The sequence below is a fragment of the Panthera tigris genome, chromosome A2 (genome assembly GCF_018350195.1).
Source record: "Panthera tigris isolate Pti1 chromosome A2, P.tigris_Pti1_mat1.1, whole genome shotgun sequence".
Taxonomy (NCBI): Eukaryota; Metazoa; Chordata; class Mammalia; order Carnivora; family Felidae; genus Panthera; species Panthera tigris.
In genome coordinates this window covers 151,060,995-151,085,823 of record NC_056661.1, presented here as the reverse complement: position 1 = coordinate 151,085,823, position 24,829 = coordinate 151,060,995, and the positions used below count along the sequence as shown (strand labels likewise).

The 24,829-nt window shown below is 38.9% G+C and overlaps 1 protein-coding gene and 1 pseudogene across 2 annotated transcripts in view; both read left to right on the top strand.

The window, feature by feature from the left end:
- The window catches only part of DGKI (diacylglycerol kinase iota), a 442,717-nt gene that overhangs the window by 378,899 nt on the left and 38,989 nt on the right, over positions 1 to 24,829 (top strand). For both annotated transcript variants that reach the window (XM_042977425.1, XM_042977422.1), the window contains one exon: positions 8,242 to 8,267. In XM_042977425.1, coding sequence (XP_042833359.1) covers positions 8,242 to 8,267 — 26 coding nt within the window. The remainder of the gene's footprint in view (positions 1 to 8,241; positions 8,268 to 24,829) is intronic.
- Positions 9,772 to 10,011, top strand: LOC122236848 (annotated as a pseudogene).

The window sequence follows — 24,829 nt, the reverse complement described above, 5'->3', positions numbered from 1 at the left end:
GATTTAACAGATCTATTCTGAACTTTCCATCCTAAAACAGAATGCACATTCTTTTCAAGTGTACATGGGACATTCTTCAGAATGGATCACATATTAGCCCATAAAATAAGCCTCAACAAATTCAAGAAGATCAAAGTCATACCACGCATCTTTTCTGACCACAGCACTATGAAACTAGAAGTCAACCGCAAGAAAAAAAAATCTGGAAAGACCACAAATACATGGATCAGATAACATGCCACTGAACAATGAATAGGTCAACCAGGAAATAAAAGGAGAAATTAAAAAATACATAGAAACAAGTGACAACAAAAACATTAGGGTCCGAAACCTTTCTGATGCAAGAAAAGCAGTCATCAGAGGGAAGTTTATAGCAATACAGGAAGCAAGAAAAATCTCAAAATAACCCAACCTTATACCTAAAGGAGCTAGAACAACAACAATAAACAAAACCTAATACTGGCAGGAGGGAGGACATAATAAAGACTAGAGCAGAATTAAATGATATAGAAACTACAAAATAATAGAACAGATTAATAAAACCAGGAGCTGGTTCCTTGAAAAAAAAAATCAGTAAAATTGATATATCTCTAGGCAGACTTAACCAGAAAAAACAAAAACAAAGGAGTCAAATAAATAAAATCACAAATGAGAGAGGAGAAAAAACAACCAACACCACAAAAATACCACTTCAAGAGAATATTATGAAAAACTACATGCCAACAAATTGGACAAGTTAGAAGGAATGGATAAATTACTACAAACATATCAGCTACCAAAATGGAAGCAGGAAGAAATAGAAAATTTGACCAGATCAGTAGCCAGCAAAGAAATTGAATTAGTAATCAAAAAGCTCCCAACAAACACAAGTCCAGAGCCCTATGGCTTCATAGGCTAATTCTGCCAAACACTTAAAGATGAGTTAATACCCATTCTTCTAAAACTATTCCAAAAAATAGAAGAGGAAGGAAAACTTCGAATTTATTCTATGAGGCCAACATTACCCTGATACCTAAACTAAATAAAGACACACTAAAAAGGAGAACTACAGGCCAGTATCCCTGATGAATGTAAACGCAACACTCCTCAACAAAATACTAGCAAATACAAACCAACAATATATTAAAAAAAATCATCTACCATGATCAAGTGGGATTTATTCCTAGGTTGACAGGATGGTTCAGTATTCACAAATCAACCAACATGATACATCACATCAATCAGAGAAAGGATAAAAACCAGGTGATCATTTCAGTAGATGCAGAAAAAAACATTTGACAAAGTACAACATCCATTCATGATAGAAGACCTCAACAAAGTAGGTTTAGAGGCAACATATCTCAACATTACAAAGGCTATGTATGAAAAACCCACAGCTTACATCATCCTTAATAGGGAAAAGTGAAGAGCTTTTCCCCTAAGGTCAGGAACAAAACAAATTTATCCATTCTCACCACTTTTATTCAACATAGTACTGGACATCCTAGCAATCAGACAGCAAAAAGAAATAAAAGGCATCCAAATTGGCAAGGAAGAAGTAAAACTTTCACTATTTGCAGATGACATTATGCTATATATAAAAAACTTGAAAGACCCCACCAAAAAGTTGCTAGAACTGATAAGCAAATTAAAGTTGCAGGATACAAAATCAACGTACAGAATTCTATTGCATTTTTATGCACCAATAATGAGGCATCAGAAAGAGAAATTTTGAAAACAATCCCATTTACAGTTGCACCAAAAATAATAAGATACCTAGGAATAAACCTCACCAAAGAGGTCAAAGACCTGTAGTCCAAAAACCATAAAACACTGATGAAAGAAACTGAAGATGATGCAAAGAAATGGAAAGACATTCCATGGTCATGGATTGGAAGAATAAATATTGTTAAAATGTCTATACTATTCAAAGCAATCTACAAATTTAATGCAATCCCTATCAAAATACCAATAGCATTTTTCACAGAGTTAGAACAAAGAATTCAAAAATTTGTATGGAACCACAAAAGACATTGAATGGCCAAAGCAGTCTTGACCAAGAAAGGCAAAGCTGGAGGTATCACAATTCCATACTTCAACATATTACAAAGCTGTAGTAATCAAAACAGAGTATGGTAGCGAAACAAAAAATAGACACATAGATCAGTGAAACAATAGAAAATCTAGAAATAAACCCACAACTATATTGTCAAATAATCTTCAGGAAAGCAGGAAATAATATTCAGCGAGATAAAGGCAATCTCTTCAGCAAATGATGTTTACAAAACTGGACAGTAACATGCAAAAGAAAGAAACTGGACCACTTTCTTACACCATATGCAAAAATAAGTTCAAAATGAATTAAGGACCTAAATGTGAGACCTGATACCATAAAAATCCTAGAAAAGAGCAAAGGCAGTTACTTCTCTGACATTGTCTGTAGCAACATTTTTCTAGATGGTTCTCCTGAGCAAGGGAAACAAAAGCAAAAATAAACTATTGGGACTACATCAAAATGAAAATCTTCTGCACAGAGAAGGAATCACTCGACAAAACTAAAAAGCAAACTACTGAATGGAAGAAGATATTTGCAAATGACATTCCAATAAAGGGTTAGTTGTACAAAATACATAAAGAACTTACACAACTCAACACCCAAAAAATAAAAAGCAGACACTTCTCCAGCGAAGACCTACAAAGGGCCAACAGACATGTGAAAAGATGTTTATCATCACTTACCATCAGTTATGATGCAAATCATAACTATAATGAGATATCACCTCACACCTGTCAGAATGGCTAAAATCAACAACACAAGAAACAACAATTGTTGGTGAGGACATAGAGAAAAAGGACCCCTCGTGCATTTTTGTTAGGAATGTAAACTGGTGCAGCCACTGTGGAAAACAGTACAGAGGTTTCCTCAAAAAGTTAAAAATAGAACTATCCTACAGTTCAGCAATCACACTACCAGATATTTACCCAAAGAATACAAAAGCACTCATTCAAAAGGATATATGCACCTCTGTGTTTACTGCAGCATTATTTATAATAGCCAAACTTAGGAAGCAGCCCAAGTGTCCATCGATTCATCATCAGTGGATAAAGATGTAATGTATATATACAATGGAATATTGTTCAATCATAAAAAAGGATGAAATCTTGCCATTTGCAATGACATGGATGGAGCTAGAGAGAATAAAGCTAAGCAAAATAAGCTAGTCAGAGAAAGACAAATATCACATGATTTCACTCCTGTGGAAGTTAAGACACAAGATAAGCAAAGAGAAAATAAAAGAGGGAAAGTGACAAATCAAGAAACAGACTCCTAACTATAGAGAACAAATTGATGGTTACCAGCGTGGAGGTTGGTGGGGGGTTAAATAGGTGATTGGTATTAAGGAGGGCGCTTGTTATGATGAGCATGGTGTATTGTTTGGAAGTGTTGAATCACTCTATAGTATGCCCGAAACTAATATAACACTATATGTTAACTAACTGGGATTAAAATAAAAACTTTAAAAAGCCAGAAAAAATTTACAGAAAAATAAAGTGAAAAACAGCAAGACACTTCCACAAAGCAGATACTTGAATGGGTGAATAAATGAATAGATTATATCTTAATATATATTTTAGTTATTAGTCACCTTTCGACCTCCTTTTAATATCCCTCTCCCAGTGCAGTGGTGACACAGTGGAAAGAACCCTCAAGCTTTTCCTATAATTTACTGGTTCAAAAACTCTGGACCAACTTTTGCTCTTTTCTTCTGCTGTGGTACTAGGACTGTTTCATAATTATTGTGTTTCTTCTTTATGTTTCTGTTTGCGGAGGCCCTATTCCATCCTTTATTCCTTCCTTCCCCTGCTCCCTCCTTCCCTTTTTCCATTTCTGAATTTCATAGAAATCTGTTAACAGCTGTCACGTGCCCCCACCATTATCTTTTTAGTGCACTCCCACCTTCAGTTCTGTTTGTCAGCAGATCCTTATTCTACTTTCTTCTTGGAGTATTTTCTTGTGGATATCATGCTGGTTCCTTTTTACTTATTACTCATATTTGTACTGGAGGAGTTCTTTTTGGAACCACTAGTTTGGAACAGATAATTAGGGATAGTGGGTCAGTGTGTTTCTGGAAACTTGACTCTGGGTCTGTTTTCAACTTCTTCTTTTTTTTTTTTAGCAACAATACCCTATGGAGTTCCATTCTGCTTTTAGCTAGCAAGACACCTGGCTCAGAGCAGAGGGCTTTCTGCCAGCTTTTGTGGTACATTGTATAACTTATATCATTTAAGTGATCTGAGATCAAAATACTCTTTCCCTGTCTCCCTGAAACTTGGTCCAATTTTTACTGTACTTGGTAGCTCTTCTTTATAGATGATTTTGGTTTATAGGCATCTTCTAGTTTAGTCAAAGATAATGTTTCCTTTTGTTTCTCCTTCTCCCTGTTATTTTTCATGAATTTCAAAAAGAAGAACAGAAGGTTTGCAATAATAGTTTTTAACGTCTTCTGCCTTTATTCTTACGTTTTCGTTCTACACTGTGCACCCTGCCTGGTCAGAAGCACAAATGGGAATGTGTGACTTCCTGCTTCAGAACCTTCATTTAGCTTAGAAGGTTAAATTACCAACACTTTGAAATGGGCCGTCAGGCCATGTATGTAACAGCCCCTGCCTTTTCTGTCTCTAGTCCCAGCCAATTACTCCTTTACATTTTAGCAACACGGAGTTACTTGCCTGTCTGATAGCATATTATGAAATTTCCTGTCTGAATTCCTTCTCATATGCCTGGTGTTTCTCCCTAGGCTTCTTCTCCTTTCTTACTTACCTAGCAAGCTTCTGCTTCTCCTTCCAAGCCTGGCTTACATGGTCCTTGCTTGTTGAAAGACCTTACTATTTTGGGACAGAATGGGTCTCTCTTCCATGCTCCCTCTTTACTTTGTACATGTTTTGATGATTATACTGTTTTCACTGTAGTCAGGTGTTTACATATTTTTCTCCTTCACTAGGTTGAATTCCTTGAAATTGGTATCTTGTTCATCTTTATATCCCTGTCACAAGGCACAGGGCCTGGTACCTAATAGGGGCTCAAATAATAATTACCATTTAGGTTTGGGTCATTGTAAGTAGAAAGATTGAAAATAGGAGGGAGATTTTAAAGTCCAGGACTTGAGTTCTTGTTTTTATTATTTTACTTTGCCGAATTTGAATGAAATATTAATAAAATGTTCAAAAAAAAAAGGGGAGGGTGCCTGGGTGGCTCAGTCTGTTAAGCGTCTGACTCTGGCCCAGGTCATGATCTCACGGTTCACGAGTTCGAGCCCTGCGTCAGGCTCCGTGCTGACAGCTCAGAACCTGGAGCCTGCTTCGAAATCTGTGTCTCCCTCTCTCTCTGTCCTACCCCCACTAGTACTGTGCTTCTCTCTCTATCAAAAACAAATAAAGCATTAAATTTTTTTTAATGTAAAAAGAACCTCACAAAACAAATAAAACTAGGCAAAATCAAGTGCAGATACTCTGTGGACCATAATAAAAGACCAGTACTGAGGAAAGAGGTGAGGAAGACCCGAAATCCTGGCGTTACTTGAATGCTAGTCCTACTTTGCGTTATACGAGCAGATGCTATCTCCGGGATAAAGTGTACCTGGAGGAGAAACGAAGAGTCTGCAACCGAGCCACAAGTCTTGCAGGTGCAGTGGGAGGAAAGCGCAGTGAGCTTTCCTGCATTCCTCAGTTGTCAGGTTGAGGAAGATTATCTGTTCCTGGGGCTCAACCTCTCTGTTTTAAAAATAACTACTTACATTGCTGATTTCATGAATTTCCCTCTCTCCTGAGCTAAGTTCTGTAAAACTTTTTATGCCCATTTCCAGCAATAATGGATGATGTGCGTGTCTCAGTAGTATAATTTAGTGACTCGTTAAGAGTGAAAGGTGAAATACTGAGTGAGGATTGAAATATTCCATATGTCTTAAAATTCCACAAATCCAGGCATGTGGGAGACATTCAGCACAGAAAACTCAACATGACTAATCCTTCGAAAACACTCTGAAATTGATAGTTCTTCCCCACTGCCTGGACGTACCGCAGAATGCATCCCCTTGGGACTTGAACGAAGCCATCTGGAATTTTTCAGATTTAATATTAGTGCTTTGCCTTCACAGAAAGGCATTGAAAGCTCTGCTTTGCAAGCCTTCCACCTGAGGCATTTAGTCGTCTGTTGGCATGGATTTTTCTTTGTTCCTATAGCGCTGTGAGAAATTAATCGCAAACAATCCAAGATGTGTTTTTGCTTAATTCCCGTCACACAACGCCGGGGCTGAAGATGTTACCTTGTTGCTGGCTCTTTTTGATGCCCTAGAAATCTTAAGAAATTATCTTATTTCAAATACATGCTTCTCAGTAGATTCAACTTCCAATCCCATTCAGCTCTATTCAGCTCTATTCAGCACTCTCTCCCTGCTGCGTTTTTCCTAATCGTTAAGGCAGATTGTGGGTCTCTTTTGCTGGGTGCACTGGATGTCTTTTGGCTCTTCGAGTGCTCACATGATCCCCATTCCAGAGCTTGGAGCTTGTCTCCTCCATAGGCCCTTCCCTCATGGCTGGCCTAGGAGCTGGCAAACCCGTCTGGCAGACAGTTTGCAGGGGACATGATGATTTTTTGAGGAGCTCCAGAATGTGTCTGAGTCTAAACACCAGTGTGGTGGGGCTGACATTAATTCAACTCAACACATTTCAGTCAGGGGCCTATTCTATACTAAGTAAGACATGGTCCTATTTTTCTTTTTGCTCACAACTCAGTGGGGAAGACTAGTGTGTGGATGGTATAAAATAGGGCACTTTCAAGGAGAGCATAGATTGTCTTCCCTTGGGGAGGCCAGTGGCATTTCTCAGGCAGCGAACTCTGCGGGGGACTGGCCGGGGGTGGGGGGTAGCCTGTAGCAGGTTCCCTTTCAGTGCTCCCTGTGTCCATGACCCCGATGTCAAGTTTTCCCCCTACCAGATCTGGGGACCCTCTATTGTTTTCACTTGCAGAAGTTTACTTGACAAGACAGGTAAGGTTGAAATGATTTACCACGTTGCCCCTAACAGAAATCGAAGGCTTTCTCACCATGACTGCTGTGTCTTTATACTTTACTGATCACTCACATAATGAACAGGAATATTAACAATCAGTAGATAAAGTAAAGCATTATCAAGCATCCCAAAGTAGCTAAAATCTTCCTTCCACCTCTGTGCATCCGCCAAATCATTCTTGTCCCAACATTTGTCATCATGTCTTATAAATACTAGTTATATTACTGGGTAGATTACCGAACTCTTGTGCTAGCCTTTGGTCGCCTCCGTGCTACAGATTCCAGCAGGCTGGTCATTTAGAAGAGGGTGCTTCCCGGCATTTCCCTTCAAAATTCCGTGCATACAGAATTGTATGTCTCACTTTATCCTATGAAAAGGACGAGCTGGTGGAGTCAAGACTGTCTTTTAAGCCTGAGGGGAATTCATCTTCAGGGTTGTGTCTGTACCGTTCAGAGCAACTCAATGAGTAGTGAGCTGCGGAAGAAAGAAGGATCTTTGTCGTGAAGGGCTCGATAAGATGCTTCATCGGTGCCTTCCTCAAGTGGTGTGAAGAAGTCATAAAAGTCATTGATTTATAAAAGCTCTATGCGACCCCAGTGGTTTCCCTCTTGCCTCAAACTGGTTCTTCCAGGTTTAGAACTACGAGTCTGGCACGCAGAGGGCCTATGGCGTGCTCACTTAAACATTCAATTCCACAAAGAATGGAAACAAAAACCAATAATGAGAAGGGTACATACCATTTATTTTACTTACGTCTCATTTTTTACCGTCCCAAGTAGATTTCTTTTTACTCACACTCCATCTGGTGCTTATTTTCATCCCTGGCATTTTCTTTGGAAGCCTGGCCTTGGGCATTTGGTGACATCACAGGATTCCATCCATTACCACATTTCTCTGACTTTTCTGTTTGTCTGTGATAAATGCAGACTTCACTAAGTTTGTTGCAGTCCTATAACAGCATGCAGTAGACTGAAATTATATGAACTCCAATCACCCAACCAATCCGGGTAAGCTTTGAGAGTTATTGGTTAGAATAAACTATTTGACCAACAAATTAATTATACTATCTACTGTATTGACTTTCTGTTTAACTGAATTTGGGGGGCATTATTTCTAGGAGTTTATTCTTGATCGGTATTGCATTTATAAAGTGTCATTTACAAAATACTTATCATGCTTATTATCTCGTTTTAGGTCACCAGTCTCTTCAGAAGATCATGGTAAGAATCTGTTTTACTTATACTAATTCAGGATTAAAAGTTGAGTGCCGTTCTTGCATTTCATTGTCAGAGGCAAGAATTATCTGAGAAAATGTTTCTAAGACGTTGGCCTCATGTACTTTTTGTGTGTGAAATGTCAAGCACTTTAAAAACTCAATGCATCCTAGCTAAGTGTGATATCTTACAGTGTCTTCAAATCTGTATATAACCATTTCGGTGGACAAATATTACAAAGCTTAATTTATCTGCCTGATTTCTGTCCCATCACTGGATCCTTTTTGTGACTTGGGGCTAGCTGTGTAACATCTCTGAATCACAGATTTATATCTTTTAAAATGAGGGTTTGTAGTAGATATTCCCAAAAGTCCCTTCAGGATTGGATGTTGGAATTTGCTAAGTCTGAAATGAACCTAATTGGTAATGGTCTGAATTATTACCCAGCCAAGGTGAGTTATTTGCATTTATGACACAATTATTCCATTCAAAGGATAAAATGTATAGTTTTGTCGCATTTAACTTTGAGAGTTGTTCATTTTTTCCTTCAGTCATACAAAAATGTTCACTGAGTGTCTACCATGGGTCCGTTCTGTTATATAATCATGTTATACAAATATGCTGTTGGGGGCTATATGCAGGGACAATGTGGTATATGGCAGAATTGTCCCCCTCAAGGAACTTTATGAGTCTTGTGGCGAAGGGGTGGAGGAATGACACATACCTCTCGCAATATAAAGTGAGATGTGACTAATCTTATAAAAGAGAAATACACCAGGACCCTGGAACTACCGACATTCCTCCTCCTGCCATCCCCAGGTTGGCCAAGGGCACCATTACCCCCTCAGCCAGCTAAGTAAAGCACATGAAGGCGCTGTAAACTTCCCCCCTCATCCCCTCGTTCTGTGTTTGGTCACCAAATGCTATTAACTCTGGTTTTTATATTCTTTTATCTCTATTCTCTTTTCCATCCCATGGCTATAGCTTGGGGCCTCTCCATGTCTTACTTGGACTTTTAAAATTGTCTTATTAACTGATATCCATGTCCTAGTTTTCCATCCTCCAGTTCACTGTAGACTTAGCACCACACTTGACCGTTCTACAGCAAAAATCTACTCCCATTGCTTATGGGAGGAAATCTTACCAGTAGACAAATCATTGTATTCAGCTTTCCAATATTGTATCTTCACATGGAATAGAAATAGTAAATGATGAAATCTTTGTCTACCTCTACTGCTTATTGCTTCTTTTGGCCTGTGTCCCCCTTTCTGCTATCCATGCTGTATCCTCTCGCCATGTAGTATCAAATTTCTAGACCTCACCATGTTTTCATGTTTCCCTGCTTTTATCGGTGCTGTTGTTTGTGACAGGAAGCTACTCCACTTTTTTGCAAGTTACACAGTTTATACTTACCATTTGAGACCTTGTTAATCATCTCATTTTCCCCGAGAGCTTTCTGACCGACTTCTCATTTGCAAGAAATATATTTCTTCTAGAATCTGACACACAGATCGCTTCTCGGCCTTTTGGCTAAGATCAAGTGTAGAATCTGACACATAGATTTGATGCTTGATTTACCTGTCTCCCCTGCTAGACTGTGAGTTCTTTGATATAGATCCCAACAAATAGCCAACATTCAACAGATGTTCATTAAATGAATGACTTAGGACAAAGAGAGGGAGTTTTAGGCAGGCCTGTTCTGTCATATCATAAGATCTCTCATAATACTGAAATGAAGATGTATCACATTCTCTGAAGATCACAGCACAAATAATGTTTAGACCTGTTAAGTAAGAATTAGGAAACCAATCACCAAATAATGACCTATTATGGTATGCTGTTTTGCTCATCGGTGTTGGTACGACCAGGTTTTTTATTGCATGGTTCCAGGTCCTTGGGCCTCCGAGTTCCAATGACTCAAAGCTTGGGTTCTGGTTTTTATTTTGAACTAGGGTCCCTCTAAATGGCTCTTGCTTGTTTTAACCTTCCAGTCTATTAGAACTTATCTTATCCCCTATTCCAAAAAAAAGGGGTATGTGGAGAGACTTCTGAATTGCAATTCTGTAGTTTGCTAGAAATTCTTAAGGAGTTATGAGCCATCAGTGAGCATTGGTGGTGACCTTGGAAGTCCTTGAAAAATGATTACCACCAGAAAGACTTGCTCAGTATAAATAGTACTTCAGAATTGATCATTTTAAGACCCCATATAACTGGTTCTTAACTAGTATTAAGTACTTAACTAGTACTAGTAGAACTAGTTAAAGAAATATTAACCAAATTTGAGGGGTTTTTATTCTCATGGCTTCAAAAAACTTACTATAAAACCATGCCTCTTAGTTTGAGTCTGTAACTTCCAAAAATCTCTGCGAATATGTAATTTGAAATTACAGGGCTGATTTTTGTAATCTTATTAATTTTCCATCATCTTCTAGCTCATGTAACCTTGGAAACATATTCTTGTCCTTTTCTTTATCACCAGGATTTTCTTTTTTTTTTTTTTAATTCTTTTTTTTTTTTAATGTTTATTTATTTTTGAGACAGAGAGAGACAGAGCATGAATGGGGGAGGGGCAGAGAGAGAGGGAGACACAGAACAGGAAGCAGGCTCCAGGCTCTGAGTCATCAGCCCAGAGCCTGACGCGGGGCTCGAACTCACGAACCGTGAGATCGTGACGTGAGCTGAAGTCGGCCGCTCAACCGACTGAGCCACCCAGGCGCCCCTATCACCAGGATTTTCTGTTAGCACTTAAAATATGTTTTCTCATGTTTATGCATTTTTAAATGTTCATTTTTTCTGTGGTTCACATTAAACCTCCTGAATATTCTGTCATCCAGTTTACATTTGGACACGATGATGACATTGCAATATGTGTGCTTTTAAAAATGGTAAGAAGTGACATTTTTACTTTCTCAAACTTAGTGATAGAAAAATTGAGGCTTATTGAGCAAATGGAGAGTGAAATTGGCATATAAAACCCCATGCCTCTTGACTGTTTTGTTAGCTTACTACCAATGACCTTTCTTTTCTCTTTAGTAATCGGTTACTCTGGATATCTTCAAAACAGACTTTGTTCTTGAGAAAATCTAATTTTCCGAAGTCTGATATCTCTGGCGTTCTCAATTCCCACAGATTACCTTTCATAGAAAATAAGCTTGAATATCATGGCTCTTCATTTATCATCTATTAGCTTTTACTTCCTTATCTGTGAGGTGGAGCTATTCAGGTCTACCCTGCCTGTGTCATGGAATTATGAGTTCAAGTGGGAGATCATCTGCGAAATCACTTTCCAGTTTGTTAAAAGTACCCCAAACACAATGCTATTATTGTCCAGGCAGTCAGTGCGGAGGTGTGAGTTGATTAGTGATATTTACTCAGCACTGCATACTTTGATAAGGTAAAAGAGAGGTGTTTGGGTGGCTCATTCCGTTAAGCATCCAACTCTTCGTTTCAGCTCGGGTCATGATCTCGCAGTTTGTGAGTGAGCCCTGCATCAGGGATTCTCTCTCTCTCCCTCTCTCTCTCTGTCCCTCCCATTCAATCTCTCTCTCTCTCTCTCTCTCTCTCTCTCTCTCTCTCTCTCTCTCAAAAATAAATTCTCTCTCTCTCTCTCAAAAATAAATAAACTTAAAAAATAGAGAAGTTAAAAGATGTCCTGGGGGTGGAAGAGGGGCAGAAATCCGTTTCCTTCAACATTATCATTAGATACTGAATTTACATTGGAAACCTTTTTATATCGGGATGAGGAAGAGTGAAATGGTTTACACACAATGTAGCTTGTGGTGGCAAAGTAAAGATACAGTTCATGATTAGATGTGGGGTTGCATAGAAAACGGACCATATACGGCATAAATGAAATGTAACATGTTTCTATTTATATAATATGGAATCAGAGTCATTAAGAATAAAGGCTAAAATTTATTGAGCACTTTTTGTACAGAGGCACCATGCTAAAGTGCTTCAACCATATGAGAGTTCATCTCATCCCACAGTAGATGTGTTATTCTCAATTTTTTAGTGGAGGAAACAGACTCACAGTGCCTAACTAACTTGCTTAAGATCACACAGCTAGTGAGTGGTAGAGTTAATTTTCAAACCCAGTTCTAACACTCAGCCCTTGCTTATTTATGTCCCCCGTCTCTGGAAAACAAAAGAAATGATTGTCAGCGTTAAGGTGAATTGATAGAATTATAGAAGGAAAGGAAAACCTCCCTTTAACAAGAGTTTATTTACTACTGTGTAAATAATCTCTTTTTAATGACAAAACAAAACAGAACAAAAATAACAACCTGTCTCTCCTGCTGGGAATGATTTGTCCCTGTAGGAAAAGTAAATACCAATGTCACATTCTCTCATAATTAGTTAACTGAGTGAAACCGAAGCTTCGGGGAAACCTGCCACGCTAAATCCCAGTGGGAACATTACATTTTAATGTTACAGCTGCAAGCTGGAGTCCTCCCCCTTGTCGGGAGATAAGCTTGGCAGGGATCGATCGCCCTGTCCTCGGAGTTCCCTTTGCATTTAGTGCCTCTCACTTCATCGTTCAAGTCGCTCCGGGAGCCAACTGCTGTGCCCAGGCGGCTTTGCCTGAGCCCTCAGATTCTGTTCTGTCATCTTAGCCTGCTTATTTTATGGGCCTCTTAGGATGCCTCTCTCCCGACACTGCCTACGCCAGTGCACTGGCAGACTCATCTTCCAACTGATGTCTGTTCACGTAAAAATACAGAACAGCGGGGGCGCTTGGGTGGCTCAGTCGATTGAGTGTCCGACTTCGGCTCAGGTCGTGATCTCACAGTCTGTGGGTTCAAGCCCGAGTCGGGCTCTGGGCTGACAGCTCGGAGCCTGGAGCCTGCTTCGGATTCTGTGTCTCCGTCTCTCTGTCTGTGTCTCTCTCTCAAAAATAAACAAACAACAACAACAACAACAAAAATACAGGACAGTAACGGACTCTTTTTTATTTAAAAGTTTTAGGTTTATGTATTTATTTTGAGAGAGAGAGAGAGACAGCATGAGTGGGGGAAGGGCAGAGAGAGAGAATCCCACGCAGGCTCCACACTGCCAGCTGAGGAGCCCAATGCAGGGCTCGAACCCACAGACCGTGAATGTAACTGATTCTTTAGCGAGGAAGTGCCAGCAATCTGTTAGATTCCCCTGGAATGTCTGAAGCAGGCATCTCCTTACTGTCTTACCTCCTAGACCTGTTGGCAGTAATGGTTCTTGCAGAATATGGTAGCTTTTTTTGTTACAGCAGTAACAAAGTGGACAAGGATGAGGGAGTGGCGGATATTTGGAAATGGAATTTTGAGAACCACAATAACTAGTGTAAGTGCCCAAGGATGCATCCTCTATCAGGCTCGGAGGCAGTATTTCTTTGCAGTAGGTTGTGCAAAAAGACACATTGTGGGGTGGCCTAACCCTCTTTCATATATCAATAGCTGTCTCTTGGCTCAAATATCATAGATTCTTTTTTTTCCCCTAATATAAACATATGTGTATGTACAGTTTTACTGACATAAATAATATTCATAAAAATGAACAAAATTCATCAGCTCAGTTTAAATGATAACCAAAAGGAGCTACTGCCTGCCCAGCCCCCAGCCTAAGAAATAAAATATTTGTAGCAATTTAGAACCTTCCTGTTTGTCTTTCTGTTTGTGTTCTCTTCCCTTTCCTGCAGATAACTTTATTCTGCTTTTTTGTGAAGAATTTCGTTTCTTCTGATCATTTTACTACATGTACACATATTCCCCATATGAGTGTGTGTGTGTATATATGTATTCCAGATATATGTGTGTCTATGTAGATAGATATGCTTATTTTGAAGTGTTATAAATTGAATCCTGTTGTAAACTCTTCTGTGATTTGCTTCTTTTGTTCAGAATGTTTTTGCGATGCATCCTTATTGAGTGCCATTTTCACTTTACTAATTTTTCATGTTGTATAGCATTCTGTTGTATGAATATATAACAATTTGTATATCCAAATCCTGATGAATGTTTACGTAGACTCTGGGGGTTTTAGTTTTGTTTTTGTTTTTTGCTGTTGGAAGCAGTCTCATTACGAACATTCTTTTTCATAACGCTTCTTGCGTCCATGTGCAAGAATTTTTCTAGGGTTTAAACCTGGGGATAGTATAGTTAGGTGGTAGGTTATATGCCTACTTAAGGTATCACATAATGACAAGTTGTTTTCCAAAGTAATTATTCTAATTTACTCTCCCAGCTACAGTCAAGAAGAGTTCTCATTCATTCACATCCTTGCCAACACTTGATAGTAACTAATGAAAAACATTTTGCCAATTTGGTTGGAGTATCAAAGGGTTCTTGGGGTTTGAATTTATGTTAAATTATTACACATCATATTAAGCATTTTCATATATTTATAAGCTGTTTGTATTTACTTTTCTATGAAATGTCACTTTATTTCTTTTGTCCATTTCCCCCCCACTGGGCTTTTTCTTAATGGTTAATAAACATCTTTGTGACTTCTGGGTAAAGGTTTTTTATCGACTCTGCATGCCGCAAATTTATTCCAGTTTGTGATTTATCTTTCTAAACTCTTTTGAGGAATTATATATTCTTTAATTTAATGTAATCAATCGTTAATATTTTCTCTCTGGTTTATACCTTTGGTATGTTTTTTAAGAACTCCTTTCATAGCACAATCCTTCTTCCATTATCTCTTCTGCCATTTTTATAGTGTTAACCTTCATTTGTCTCTATTGTCTTAGAAATGATTTTGTGGTTTGATGGGAGGTAAATGTCCAGTTTCGTTTTGATTTTTTTAGTATATATAACCAATCATTATCATTTATTTCCGTCACTGCCTTGCAAAGGGCCCATATGTGTAGATTTCTAAATTCTCTGTTCTGTTTTATTGATCCATATATCTATTCCTGTACAATGCACATTGTTTTAATTGCTGTAATTTTGGTATAAATCTTGCTATCTGGGAGAACACATACTCTAAAATTTGTTCTTCTTCAATGTCTAAATTGTACTTGGACCTTTGCTCCTTCCTATAAGTTTTAGAATCACCTTATCAAGTTTTATGTTGCAGTTTTCATGGAAATTAAATGAATCTATAAATCAGTATATAAAGGGAATTGGTATTATGACAACAATCCTTTCCATTTCAAACCATATCTCTTTACATTTAATTGGGATTTTTTTAAAGACTAATTGTCCTTTTGAAAGGACTCTCAGTAGAATTTCATAATTTTCTTCATGAAGAGTTTGGCCATCTGTTGTTCAATGTATTCCTAGGTACTTTACATTTAAAAAGATTATATTTTATGTTTTAAAAATTGTATTTTCTAGTGATCATTGTTGGCATAGTAAAATGAAGTTGGCTTAGAGTCTTGTTTCAAGATTCTTGCTTCAAAATATTGCATCAAGGGACACCTGGGTGGCTAAGTCGGTTGAGCACCTGGCTCTTGATTTCAGCTCAGGTCATGATCCCAGGGTCATGGGATTGAGCCCACACTGAGTGTGGAGCCTGCTTAAGATTCTCTCTCTCTCCTTCTTCCTCTCTCTCTCCTTCTTCCTCTCTCTCTTTTTCTTTCTCTCTCTCTCTCCCTCTCCCCTTCCCCTCCCCTGCCTCTCTCCCCAGCTTGAGTGTGCTCTCTCTCTCTTCTCTCTTTCTAAAAATAAATAGATAGGTAGGTAGGTAGGTAGGTAGATAGATTGATCGATCTTGAATCAAGATTCCTGCTAAGGTTTTAAATTCACAAACTTTACTTGAAGGGTCTTTTGTGAGGAAGGAATTCTGCAGGGGCATCTGCAGTAATGAGAATTTTGTTTCATCCTTTCAGTGATTATGCTCTGTGTTTTTAAAAAAATTTTTTTAACATTTATTCATTTTTGAAAGACAGGGAGAGACAGAGCCTGAATGGGGGAGGGGCAGAGAGAGAGGGAGACACAAAAACAGAAGCAGCCTCCGGCTCTGAGCAGTCAGCACAGAGCCTGACGCAGGGCTCGAACTCACGGACCGCGAGATCACGACCTGAGCTGAAGTCGGATGCTTAGCTGGTCCTTTCTGTGCTGATTAGAACCTTCGCTATACTACTGAACAAAAGTAGAGATAGCATTGTTGATTTGTCCCGATCTCAGAGTGGATACCATCCACAAGTCACCAGTGTGAACTTCCCTGCCAGGAACAGCACCGGTGGTGTTGGTTGTTTGCTGACAGCCTCTTAAGGATTTTCCCTTTCATCCAAATGTGTTTAATTCAACAGGTATTAGAATTTTACTGAATCCTTTTTTCCTCATCTTTTGAGATAATCATTTTTCTTCTTTGGTGTTATGGTGGACTTCATGTCCTAGAAGAAACCAATGTTTTGCATGAGATGAACTCAGGTTAGTTATATTTATCTTCTTTACATATTCTGAGGTTCAGTTTGCTCAAATTCTGTTCAGCATTTTTGCATCCATGTCTGTCTGTATGATTGGTCTCTCATTTTCCTTCCTGCTGTACAGAGCATGTGTGATAGTCCTAGTGATAAAGGGAATTATAAAGTGTTGCCTTGTTTTCTAATCTCTGGAAGACTTAGTATAACATTTGACTTACCAATCTCTGGAATATCTTAGAAGATCCCATCAGTAAGACTCTCTGGGGTTGGCATTTCCCTGGTGGGAAACATTTTAATCACAGATTATTATTATTTGTTTATAGGGCTAGTCAGATTCTCTATTTCTCCTTGAATCAGTATTGATAGCTGGGTTTGTGTGTGTGTGTGTGTGTGTGTGTGTGTGTGTGTGTGTGTTTTAGGAATTCATCTATTAATGTTTTTCATTTTTGGGCATGAATTTTTATATCTTGTTTTCTGTGTACTTTCTGTGAGATCTGACGTTCCCTCTGTCCTTTTTTCAATATTTTTAATTTTTTATATTTTTAATACTGTTTGTGCCACCTTCTCTCTTTTGTGTCTCTCCCCCCATGCCCCACAAAGCCTTGGAACTCTCTCTTTTTTTTTTCAAGAAACTTTTTAAAGTTCATTGGTCCTCTGTATTATGTGTTTTCTGTTTCAATAGTTGCTTATCTTTAGAATTTCCTTTATTCTAATCATTTGACTCATTTTTATTATTTATTCTACTTTTTTCTAACATAGAAAATTTAAGTATAGACGTTACCTGAATGCTTTTTTTTCTCTTTATATCTCCTTCTGGAATCTGTTTAGATGTATTGTAGACCTTTTCATGCCATCCTGTATGTGTCCCACTCTCTTCTATATGTTACTTCCTCTCGTTTTTGTGGAGTGCATCCTGGATAATTTCTTCAAAGTCATTTTCTTATTTTTTACTAATTTATATTTATGTGTTTTCGATTATTCTTTAAGCCACTCATTTCCTTGGACCTTTTTGCATAAGAATTCTTTAAGTCCTGCAGAGAGGCTTACCAGTCACCAAAGAAAACTACCAAACTTGGTTAATTTAAATTAAATTCTCCTTTGGTGTGTGTGTGTGTGCGTGCATGCGTGTGTGCGTGCACGCTTGTTTGTTTCTTCTTTAAGATACGTGGGGAACACAGAGACATTAATTCAGAGTACATAGTATTCAGTTGATGGCAATAAATTCACTTAAGAGTTTTCTTTGTTTTTGTTTTTAAGCCCACAGAGCATCAAGTTTTCTTGTTAAATCCTTTATAGGCTTTATTTATTATTCATTCTATCCTGATTTAGCTCTTCAGGGGCACAAATTTACATGGGGGGGCATCTATTTGGGTGTGTTCCAGCCTTTATCTTCTGTCTCCCATGCCTCACACAGCCTTCAAAGAGTGGCTCAAAATCCTCAGGGTTTGGCAGAAACCTTTAGAAAGTCAGGTAGTTTGGGCACCTGTTCACCAGCTAGGTTCAGTGAATTCACTTTGTTTAATGGATTTTATAGATTCCTAACTGTCTTTCTTAACAGTAGGGAATGTGTGTGTATGATGAGTTTTTAAAGGTACTTTATTTTTGTTGTAAAATAAAACACAATGTATAGCTTAGCACATTATTATCATGGTAACACCCTCATACCCATCACACAGGCCAGAAAATGGCATTCCTTCCAGATGTCTCCATCCTCGTTGCATCTCTCCAGGCCTCTAAAAATAACTACTATCTTGACTTCTATAGTATTTTTTGCATATCTATAAAATCTTATCAATCACTCTGTTTTATCTAGCACACAGTAGATACTATAGTTTAATCTTGCCCCATTTAAAAATATATAGTATGTCTTTTATGTTTCTTTTAAGTACACATTCTCCATCTATCCCTTTCTTTTACTTAGAATTCATTTGTGAAATGCACAGGCCATTTGAACTACAGACTTGCACACAGGCTGGATTTTGCTGAGGGCTCACTACTGTAAGGAGGCTTGATGAAACTCCAAGATTCGTGATCTCTTTGGCGAGTCTATTGGTTTTCATGTATTCTTTTTTTCAGGGGCAAATGATATCTGTATTTCACTGTTTTGTTGGTATCCAATACCTAGATTTAGTAATTAGGGTTATAAGATAGTGCCGTTCTAATTCTAGCACTGGAGTTTTTCCAATTCCATCATTTTATAAAGAGCCATGTCATCCCCTCTACTATTTGATTATTCAGTGAAACCGTGCCATATAGGAAAACAGAATGTTTGTCTGTCCTTTTATTTATGTGGTTATCAAGATAATGAATTGATTCCTTATCACTGTAAAAAATCATCCATTTCCAAAAATCTTAAAAATTTTTTTCTTAATTTTTATTTATTTTTGAGAGAGACACAGTACGCAAGGTGGGGGAGGGGCAGAGAGAGAGGGAGATACAGAATCCAAAGCAGGCTCCAGGCTCTGAGTGGTCAGCACAGAGCCCGACACGGGGCTTGAACCCACAAACCGTGAGATCATGACCTGAGCAGAAGTCGGATGCTTAACCCACTGAGCCACCCAAGCACCTCGATGGTTAATCTTTTATTTTACTCCCACACAATTAGGATTACTGAAAAGAATTAAAACATATTTCCTTGGATTTTTATTGATATGATACAATGGTATTAAGATCATACAGCCACCGCATACTTTTTTTTTTTCAATATATGAAGTTTATTGTCAAATTGGTTTCCATACAACACCCAGTGCTCATCCCAAAAGGTGCCCTCCTCAATACCCATCACCCACCCTCCCCTCCCTCCCACCCCCCATCAACCCTCAGTTTGTTCTCAGTTTTTAACAGTCTCTTATGCTTTGGCTCTCTCCCACTCTAACCTCTTTTTTTTTTTTTCTTCCCCTCCCCCATGGGTTTCTGTTAAGTTTCTCAGGATCCACATAAGACTGAAACCATATGGTATCTGTCTTTCTCTGTATGGCTTATTTCACTTAGCATCACACTCTCCAGTTCCATCCACGTTGCTACAAAAGGCCATATTTCATTCTTTCTCATTGCCACGTAGTATTCCATTGTGTATATAAACCACAATTTCTTTATCCATTCATCAGTTGATGGACATTTAGGCTCTTTCCATAACTTGGCTATTGTTGAGAGTGCTGCTATAAACATTGGGGTACAAGTGCCCCTATGCATCAGTACTCCTGTATCCCTTGGGTAAATTCCTAGCGGTACTATTGCTGGGTCATAGGGTAGGTCTATTTTTAATTTTCTGAGGAACCTCCACACTGCTTTCCAGAGCGGCTGCACCAATTTGCATTCCCACCAACAGTGCAAGAGGGTTCCCGTTTCTCCACATCCTCTCCAGCATCTATAGTCTCCTGATTTGTTCATTTTGGCCACTCTGACTGGCGTGAGGTGATATCTGAGTGTGGTTTTGATTTGTATTTCCCTGATAAGGAGCGACGTTGAACATCTTTTCATGTGCCTGTTGGCCATCCGGATGTCTTCTTTAGAGAAGTGTCTATTCATGTTTTCTGCCCATTTCTTCACTGGGTTATTTGTTTTTCGGGTGTGGAGTTTGGTGAGCTCTTTATAGATTTTGGATACTAGCCCTTTGTCCGATATGTCATTTGCAAATATCTTCTCCCATTCCGTTGGTTGCCTTTTAGTTTTGTTGGTTGTTTCCTTTGCTGTGCAGAAGCTTTTTATCTTCATAAGGTCCCAGTAATTCAGTTTTGCTTTTAATTCCCTTGCCTTTGGGGATGTGTCGAGTAAGAGATTGCTAAGGCTGAGGTCAGAGAGGTCTTTTCCTGCTTTCTCCTCTAAGATTTTGATGGTTTCCTGTCTCACATTCAGGTCCTTTATCCATTTTGAGTTTATTTTTGTGAATGGTGTGAGAAAGTGGTCTAGTTTCAACCTTCTGCATGTTGCTGTCCAGTTCTCCCAGCACCATTTGTTAAAGAGACTGTCTTTTTTCCATTGGATGTTCTTTCCTGCTTTGTCAAAGATTAGTTGGCCGTACGTTTCTGGGTCTAGTTCTGGGGTTTCTATTCTATTCCATTGGTCTATGTGTCTGTTTTTGTGCCAGTACCATGCTGTCTTGATGATGACAGCTTTGTAGTAGAGGCTAAAGTCTGGGATTGTGATGCCTCCTGCTTTGGTCTTCTTCAAAATTACTTTGGCTATTCGGGGCCTTTTGTGGTTCCATATGAATTTTAGGATGGCTTGTTCTAGTTTCGAGAAGAATGCTGGTGCAATTTTGATTGGGATCGCATTGAATGTATAGATAGCTTTGGGTAGTATTGACATTTTGAGAAGATTTATTCTTCCAATCCATGAGCAGGGAATGTCTTTCCATTTCTTTAAATCTTCTTCAATTACCTTCATAAGCTTTCTATAGTTTTCAGCATACAGATCTTTTACATCTTTTGTTAGATTTATTCCTAGGTATTTTATGCTTCTTGGTGCAATTGTGAATGGGATCAGTTTCTTTATTTGTCTTTCTGTTGCTTCATTGTTAGTGTATAAGAATTCAACTGATTTCTGTACATTGATTTTGTATCCTGCAACTTTGCTGAATTCATGTATCAGTTCTAGCAGACTTTTGGTGGAGTCTATCGGATTTTCCATGTATAATATCATGTCATCTGCAAAAAGCGAAAGCTTGACTTCATCTTTGCCAATTTTGATGCCTTTGATTTCCTTTTGTTGTCTGATTGCTGATGCTAGAATTTCCAACACTATGTTAAACAACAGCGGTGAGAGTGGGCATCCCTGTCGTGTTCCTGATCTCAGGGAAAAAGCTCTCAGTTTTTCCCCATTGAGGATGATGTTAGCTGTGGGCTTTTCATAAATGGCTTTTATGATGTGTAAGTATGTTCCTTCTATCCCGACTTTCTCAAGGGTTTTTATTAAGAAAGGGTGCTGGATTTTGTCAAAGGCCTTTTCTGAATCGATTGACAGGATCGTATGGTCCTTCTCTTTTTTTTTATTAATGTGATGTATCACATTGATTGATTTGCGAATGTTGAACCAGCCCTGCATCCCAGGAATGAATCCCACTTGATCATGGTGAATAATTCTTTTTATATGCTGTTGAATTTGATTTGCTAGTATCTTATTGAGAATTTTTGCATCCATATTCATCAGGGATATTGGCCTGTAGTTCTCTTTTTTTACTGGGTCTCTGTCCGGTTTAGGAATCAAAGTAATACTGGCTTCATAGAATGAGTCTGGAAGTTTTCCTTCCCTTTCTATTTCTTGGAATAGCTTGAGAAGGATAGGTATTATCTCTGCTTTAAACGTCTGGTAGAACTCCCCTGGGAAGCCATCTGGTCCTGGACTCTTATTTGTTGGGAGATTTTTGATAACCGATTCAATTTCTTCGCTGGCTATGGGTCTGTTCAAGCTTTCTATTTCCTCCTGATTGAGTTTTGGAAGAGTGTGGGTGTTTAGGAATTTGTCCATTTCTTCCAGGTTGTCCAATTTGTTGGCATATAATTTTTCATAGTATTCCCTGATAATTGTTTGTATCTCTGAGGGATTGGTTGTAATAATTCCATTTTCATTCATGATTTTATCTATTTGGGTCATCTCCCTTTTCTTTTTGAGAAGCCTGGCTAGAGGTTTGTCAATTTTGTTTATTTTTTCAAAAAACCAACTCTTGGTTTCGTTGATCTGCTCTACCGTTTTTTTAGATTCTATATTGTTTATTTCTGCTCTGATCTTTATTATTTCTCTTCTTCTGCTGGGTTTAGGCTGTCTTTGCTGTTCTGCTTCTATTTCCTTTAGGTGTGCTGTTGGATTTTGTATTTGGGATTTTTCTTGTTTCTTGAGATAGGCCTGGATTGCGATGTATTTTCCTCTCAGGACTGCCTTCGCTGCCTCCCAAAGCGTCTGGATTGTTGTATTTTCATTTTCGTTTGTTTCCATATATTTTTTAATTTCTTCTCTAATTGCCTGGTTGACCCACTCATTCTTTAGTAGGATGTTCTTTAACCTCCATGTTTTTGGAGGTTTTCCAGACTTTTTCCTGTGGTTGATTTCAAGGTTCATAGTATTGTGGTCTGAAAGTATGCATGGTATAATTTCAATTTTTGTAAACTTATGAAGGGCTGTTTTGTGACCCAGTATATGATCTATCTTGGAGAATGTTCCATGTGCACTCGAGGAGAAAGTATATTCTGTTGCTTTGGGATGCAGAGTTCTAAATATATCTGTCAAGTCCATCTGATCCAATGTATCATTCAGGGCCCTTGTTTCTTTATTGACCGCATGTCTAGATGATCTATCCATTTCTGTAAGTGGAGTGTTAAAGTCCCCTGCAATTACCACATTCTTATCAATAAGGTTGCTTATGTTTATGAGTAATTGTTTTATATATTTGAGGGTTCCGGTATTCGGTGCATAGACATTTATAATTGTTAGCTCTTCCTGATGGATAGACCCTGTGATTATTATATAATGCCCTTCTTCATCTCTTGTTACAGCCTTTAATTTAAAGTCTAGTTTGTCTGATATAAGTATGGCTACTCCAGCTTTCTTTTGGCTTCCAGGAGCATGATAAATAGTTCTCCATCCCCTCACTCTCAATCTAAAGGTGTCCTCAGATCTAAAATGAGTCTCTTGTAGACAGCAAATAGATGGGTCTTGTTTTTTTATCCATTCTGATACCCTATGTCTTTTGGTTGGCGCATTTAATCTATTTACATTCAGTGTTATTGTAGAAAGATACGGGTTTAGAGTTATTGTGATGTCTGTATGTTTTATGCTTGTAGTGATGTCTCTGGTACTTTGTCTCACAGGATCCCCCTTAGGATCTCTTGTAGGGCTGGTTTCGTGGTGACAAATTCCTTCAGTTTTTGTTTGTTTGGGAAGACCTTTATCTCTCCTTCTATTCTAAATGACAGACTTGCTGGATAAAGGATTCTCAGCTGCATATTTTTCTGTTTAGCACACTGAAGATACCGTGCCAATCCTTTCTGGCCTGCCAAGTTTCAAAAGAGAGATCAGTCACGAGTCTTATAGGTCTCCCTTTATATGTGAGGGCACGTTTATCCCTTGCTGTTTTCAGAATTTTCTCTTTATCCTTGTATTTTGCCAGTTTCACTATGATATGTTGTGCAGAAGATCGATTCAAGTTACGTCTGAAGGGAGTTCTCTGTGCCTCTTGGATTTCAATGCCTTTTTCCTTCCCCAGTTCAGGGAAGTTCTCAGCTATAATTTCTTCAAGTAACCCTTCAGCACCTTTCCCTCTCTCTTCCTCCTCTGGGATACCAATTATGCGTATATTATTTCTTTTTAGTGTATCACTTAGTTCTCTAATTTTCCCCTCATACTCCTGGATTTTTTTATCTCTCTTTCTCTCAGCTTCCTCTTTTTCCATAACTCTATCTTCTAGTTCACCTATTCTGTCCTCTGCCTCTTCAATCCGAGCCGTCGTCGTTTCCATTTTGTTTTGCATTTCGTTTAAAGGGTTTTTCAACTCCTCGTGACTGTTCCTTAGTCCCTTGATCTCTGTAGCAAGAGATTCTCTGCTGTCCTCTATACTGTTTTCAAGCCCAGCGATTAATTTTATGACTATTATTCTAAATTCACTTTCTGTTATATTATTTAAATCCTTTTTGATCAGTTCATTAGCTGTTGTTATTTCCTGGAGATTCTTCTGAGGGGAATTCTTCCGTTTGGTCATTTTGGATAGTCCCTGGAGTGGTGGGGACCTGCAGGGCACTTCCCCTGTGCTGTGGTGTATAACTGGAGTTGGTGGGCGGGGCCGCAGTCCGACCTGATGTCTGCCCCAGCCCATCGCTGGGGCCACAGTCAGACTGGTGTGTGCCTTCTCTTCCCCTCTCCTAGGGGCGGGATTCACTGTGGGGTGGCGTGGCCCGTCTGGGCTACTTGCACACTGCCAGGCTTGTGGTGCTGGGGATCTGGCGTATTAGCTGGGGTGGGTAGACAAGGTGCACGGGGGCAGGAGGGGCAGGCTTAGCTCGCTTCTCCTTAGGTGATCCACTTCAGGAGGGGCCCTGTGGCAGCGGGAGGGAGTCAGACCCGCTGCCGGAGGGGTGGCTCCGCAGAAGCACAGCGTTGGGTATTTGCGCGGAGCGAGCAAGTTCCCTGGCAGGAACTGGTTCCCTTTGGGATTTTGGCTGGGGGATGGGCGAGGGAGATGGCGCTGGTGAGCGCCTTTGTTCCCCGCCAAATAGCTCTGTCATCTCGGGGC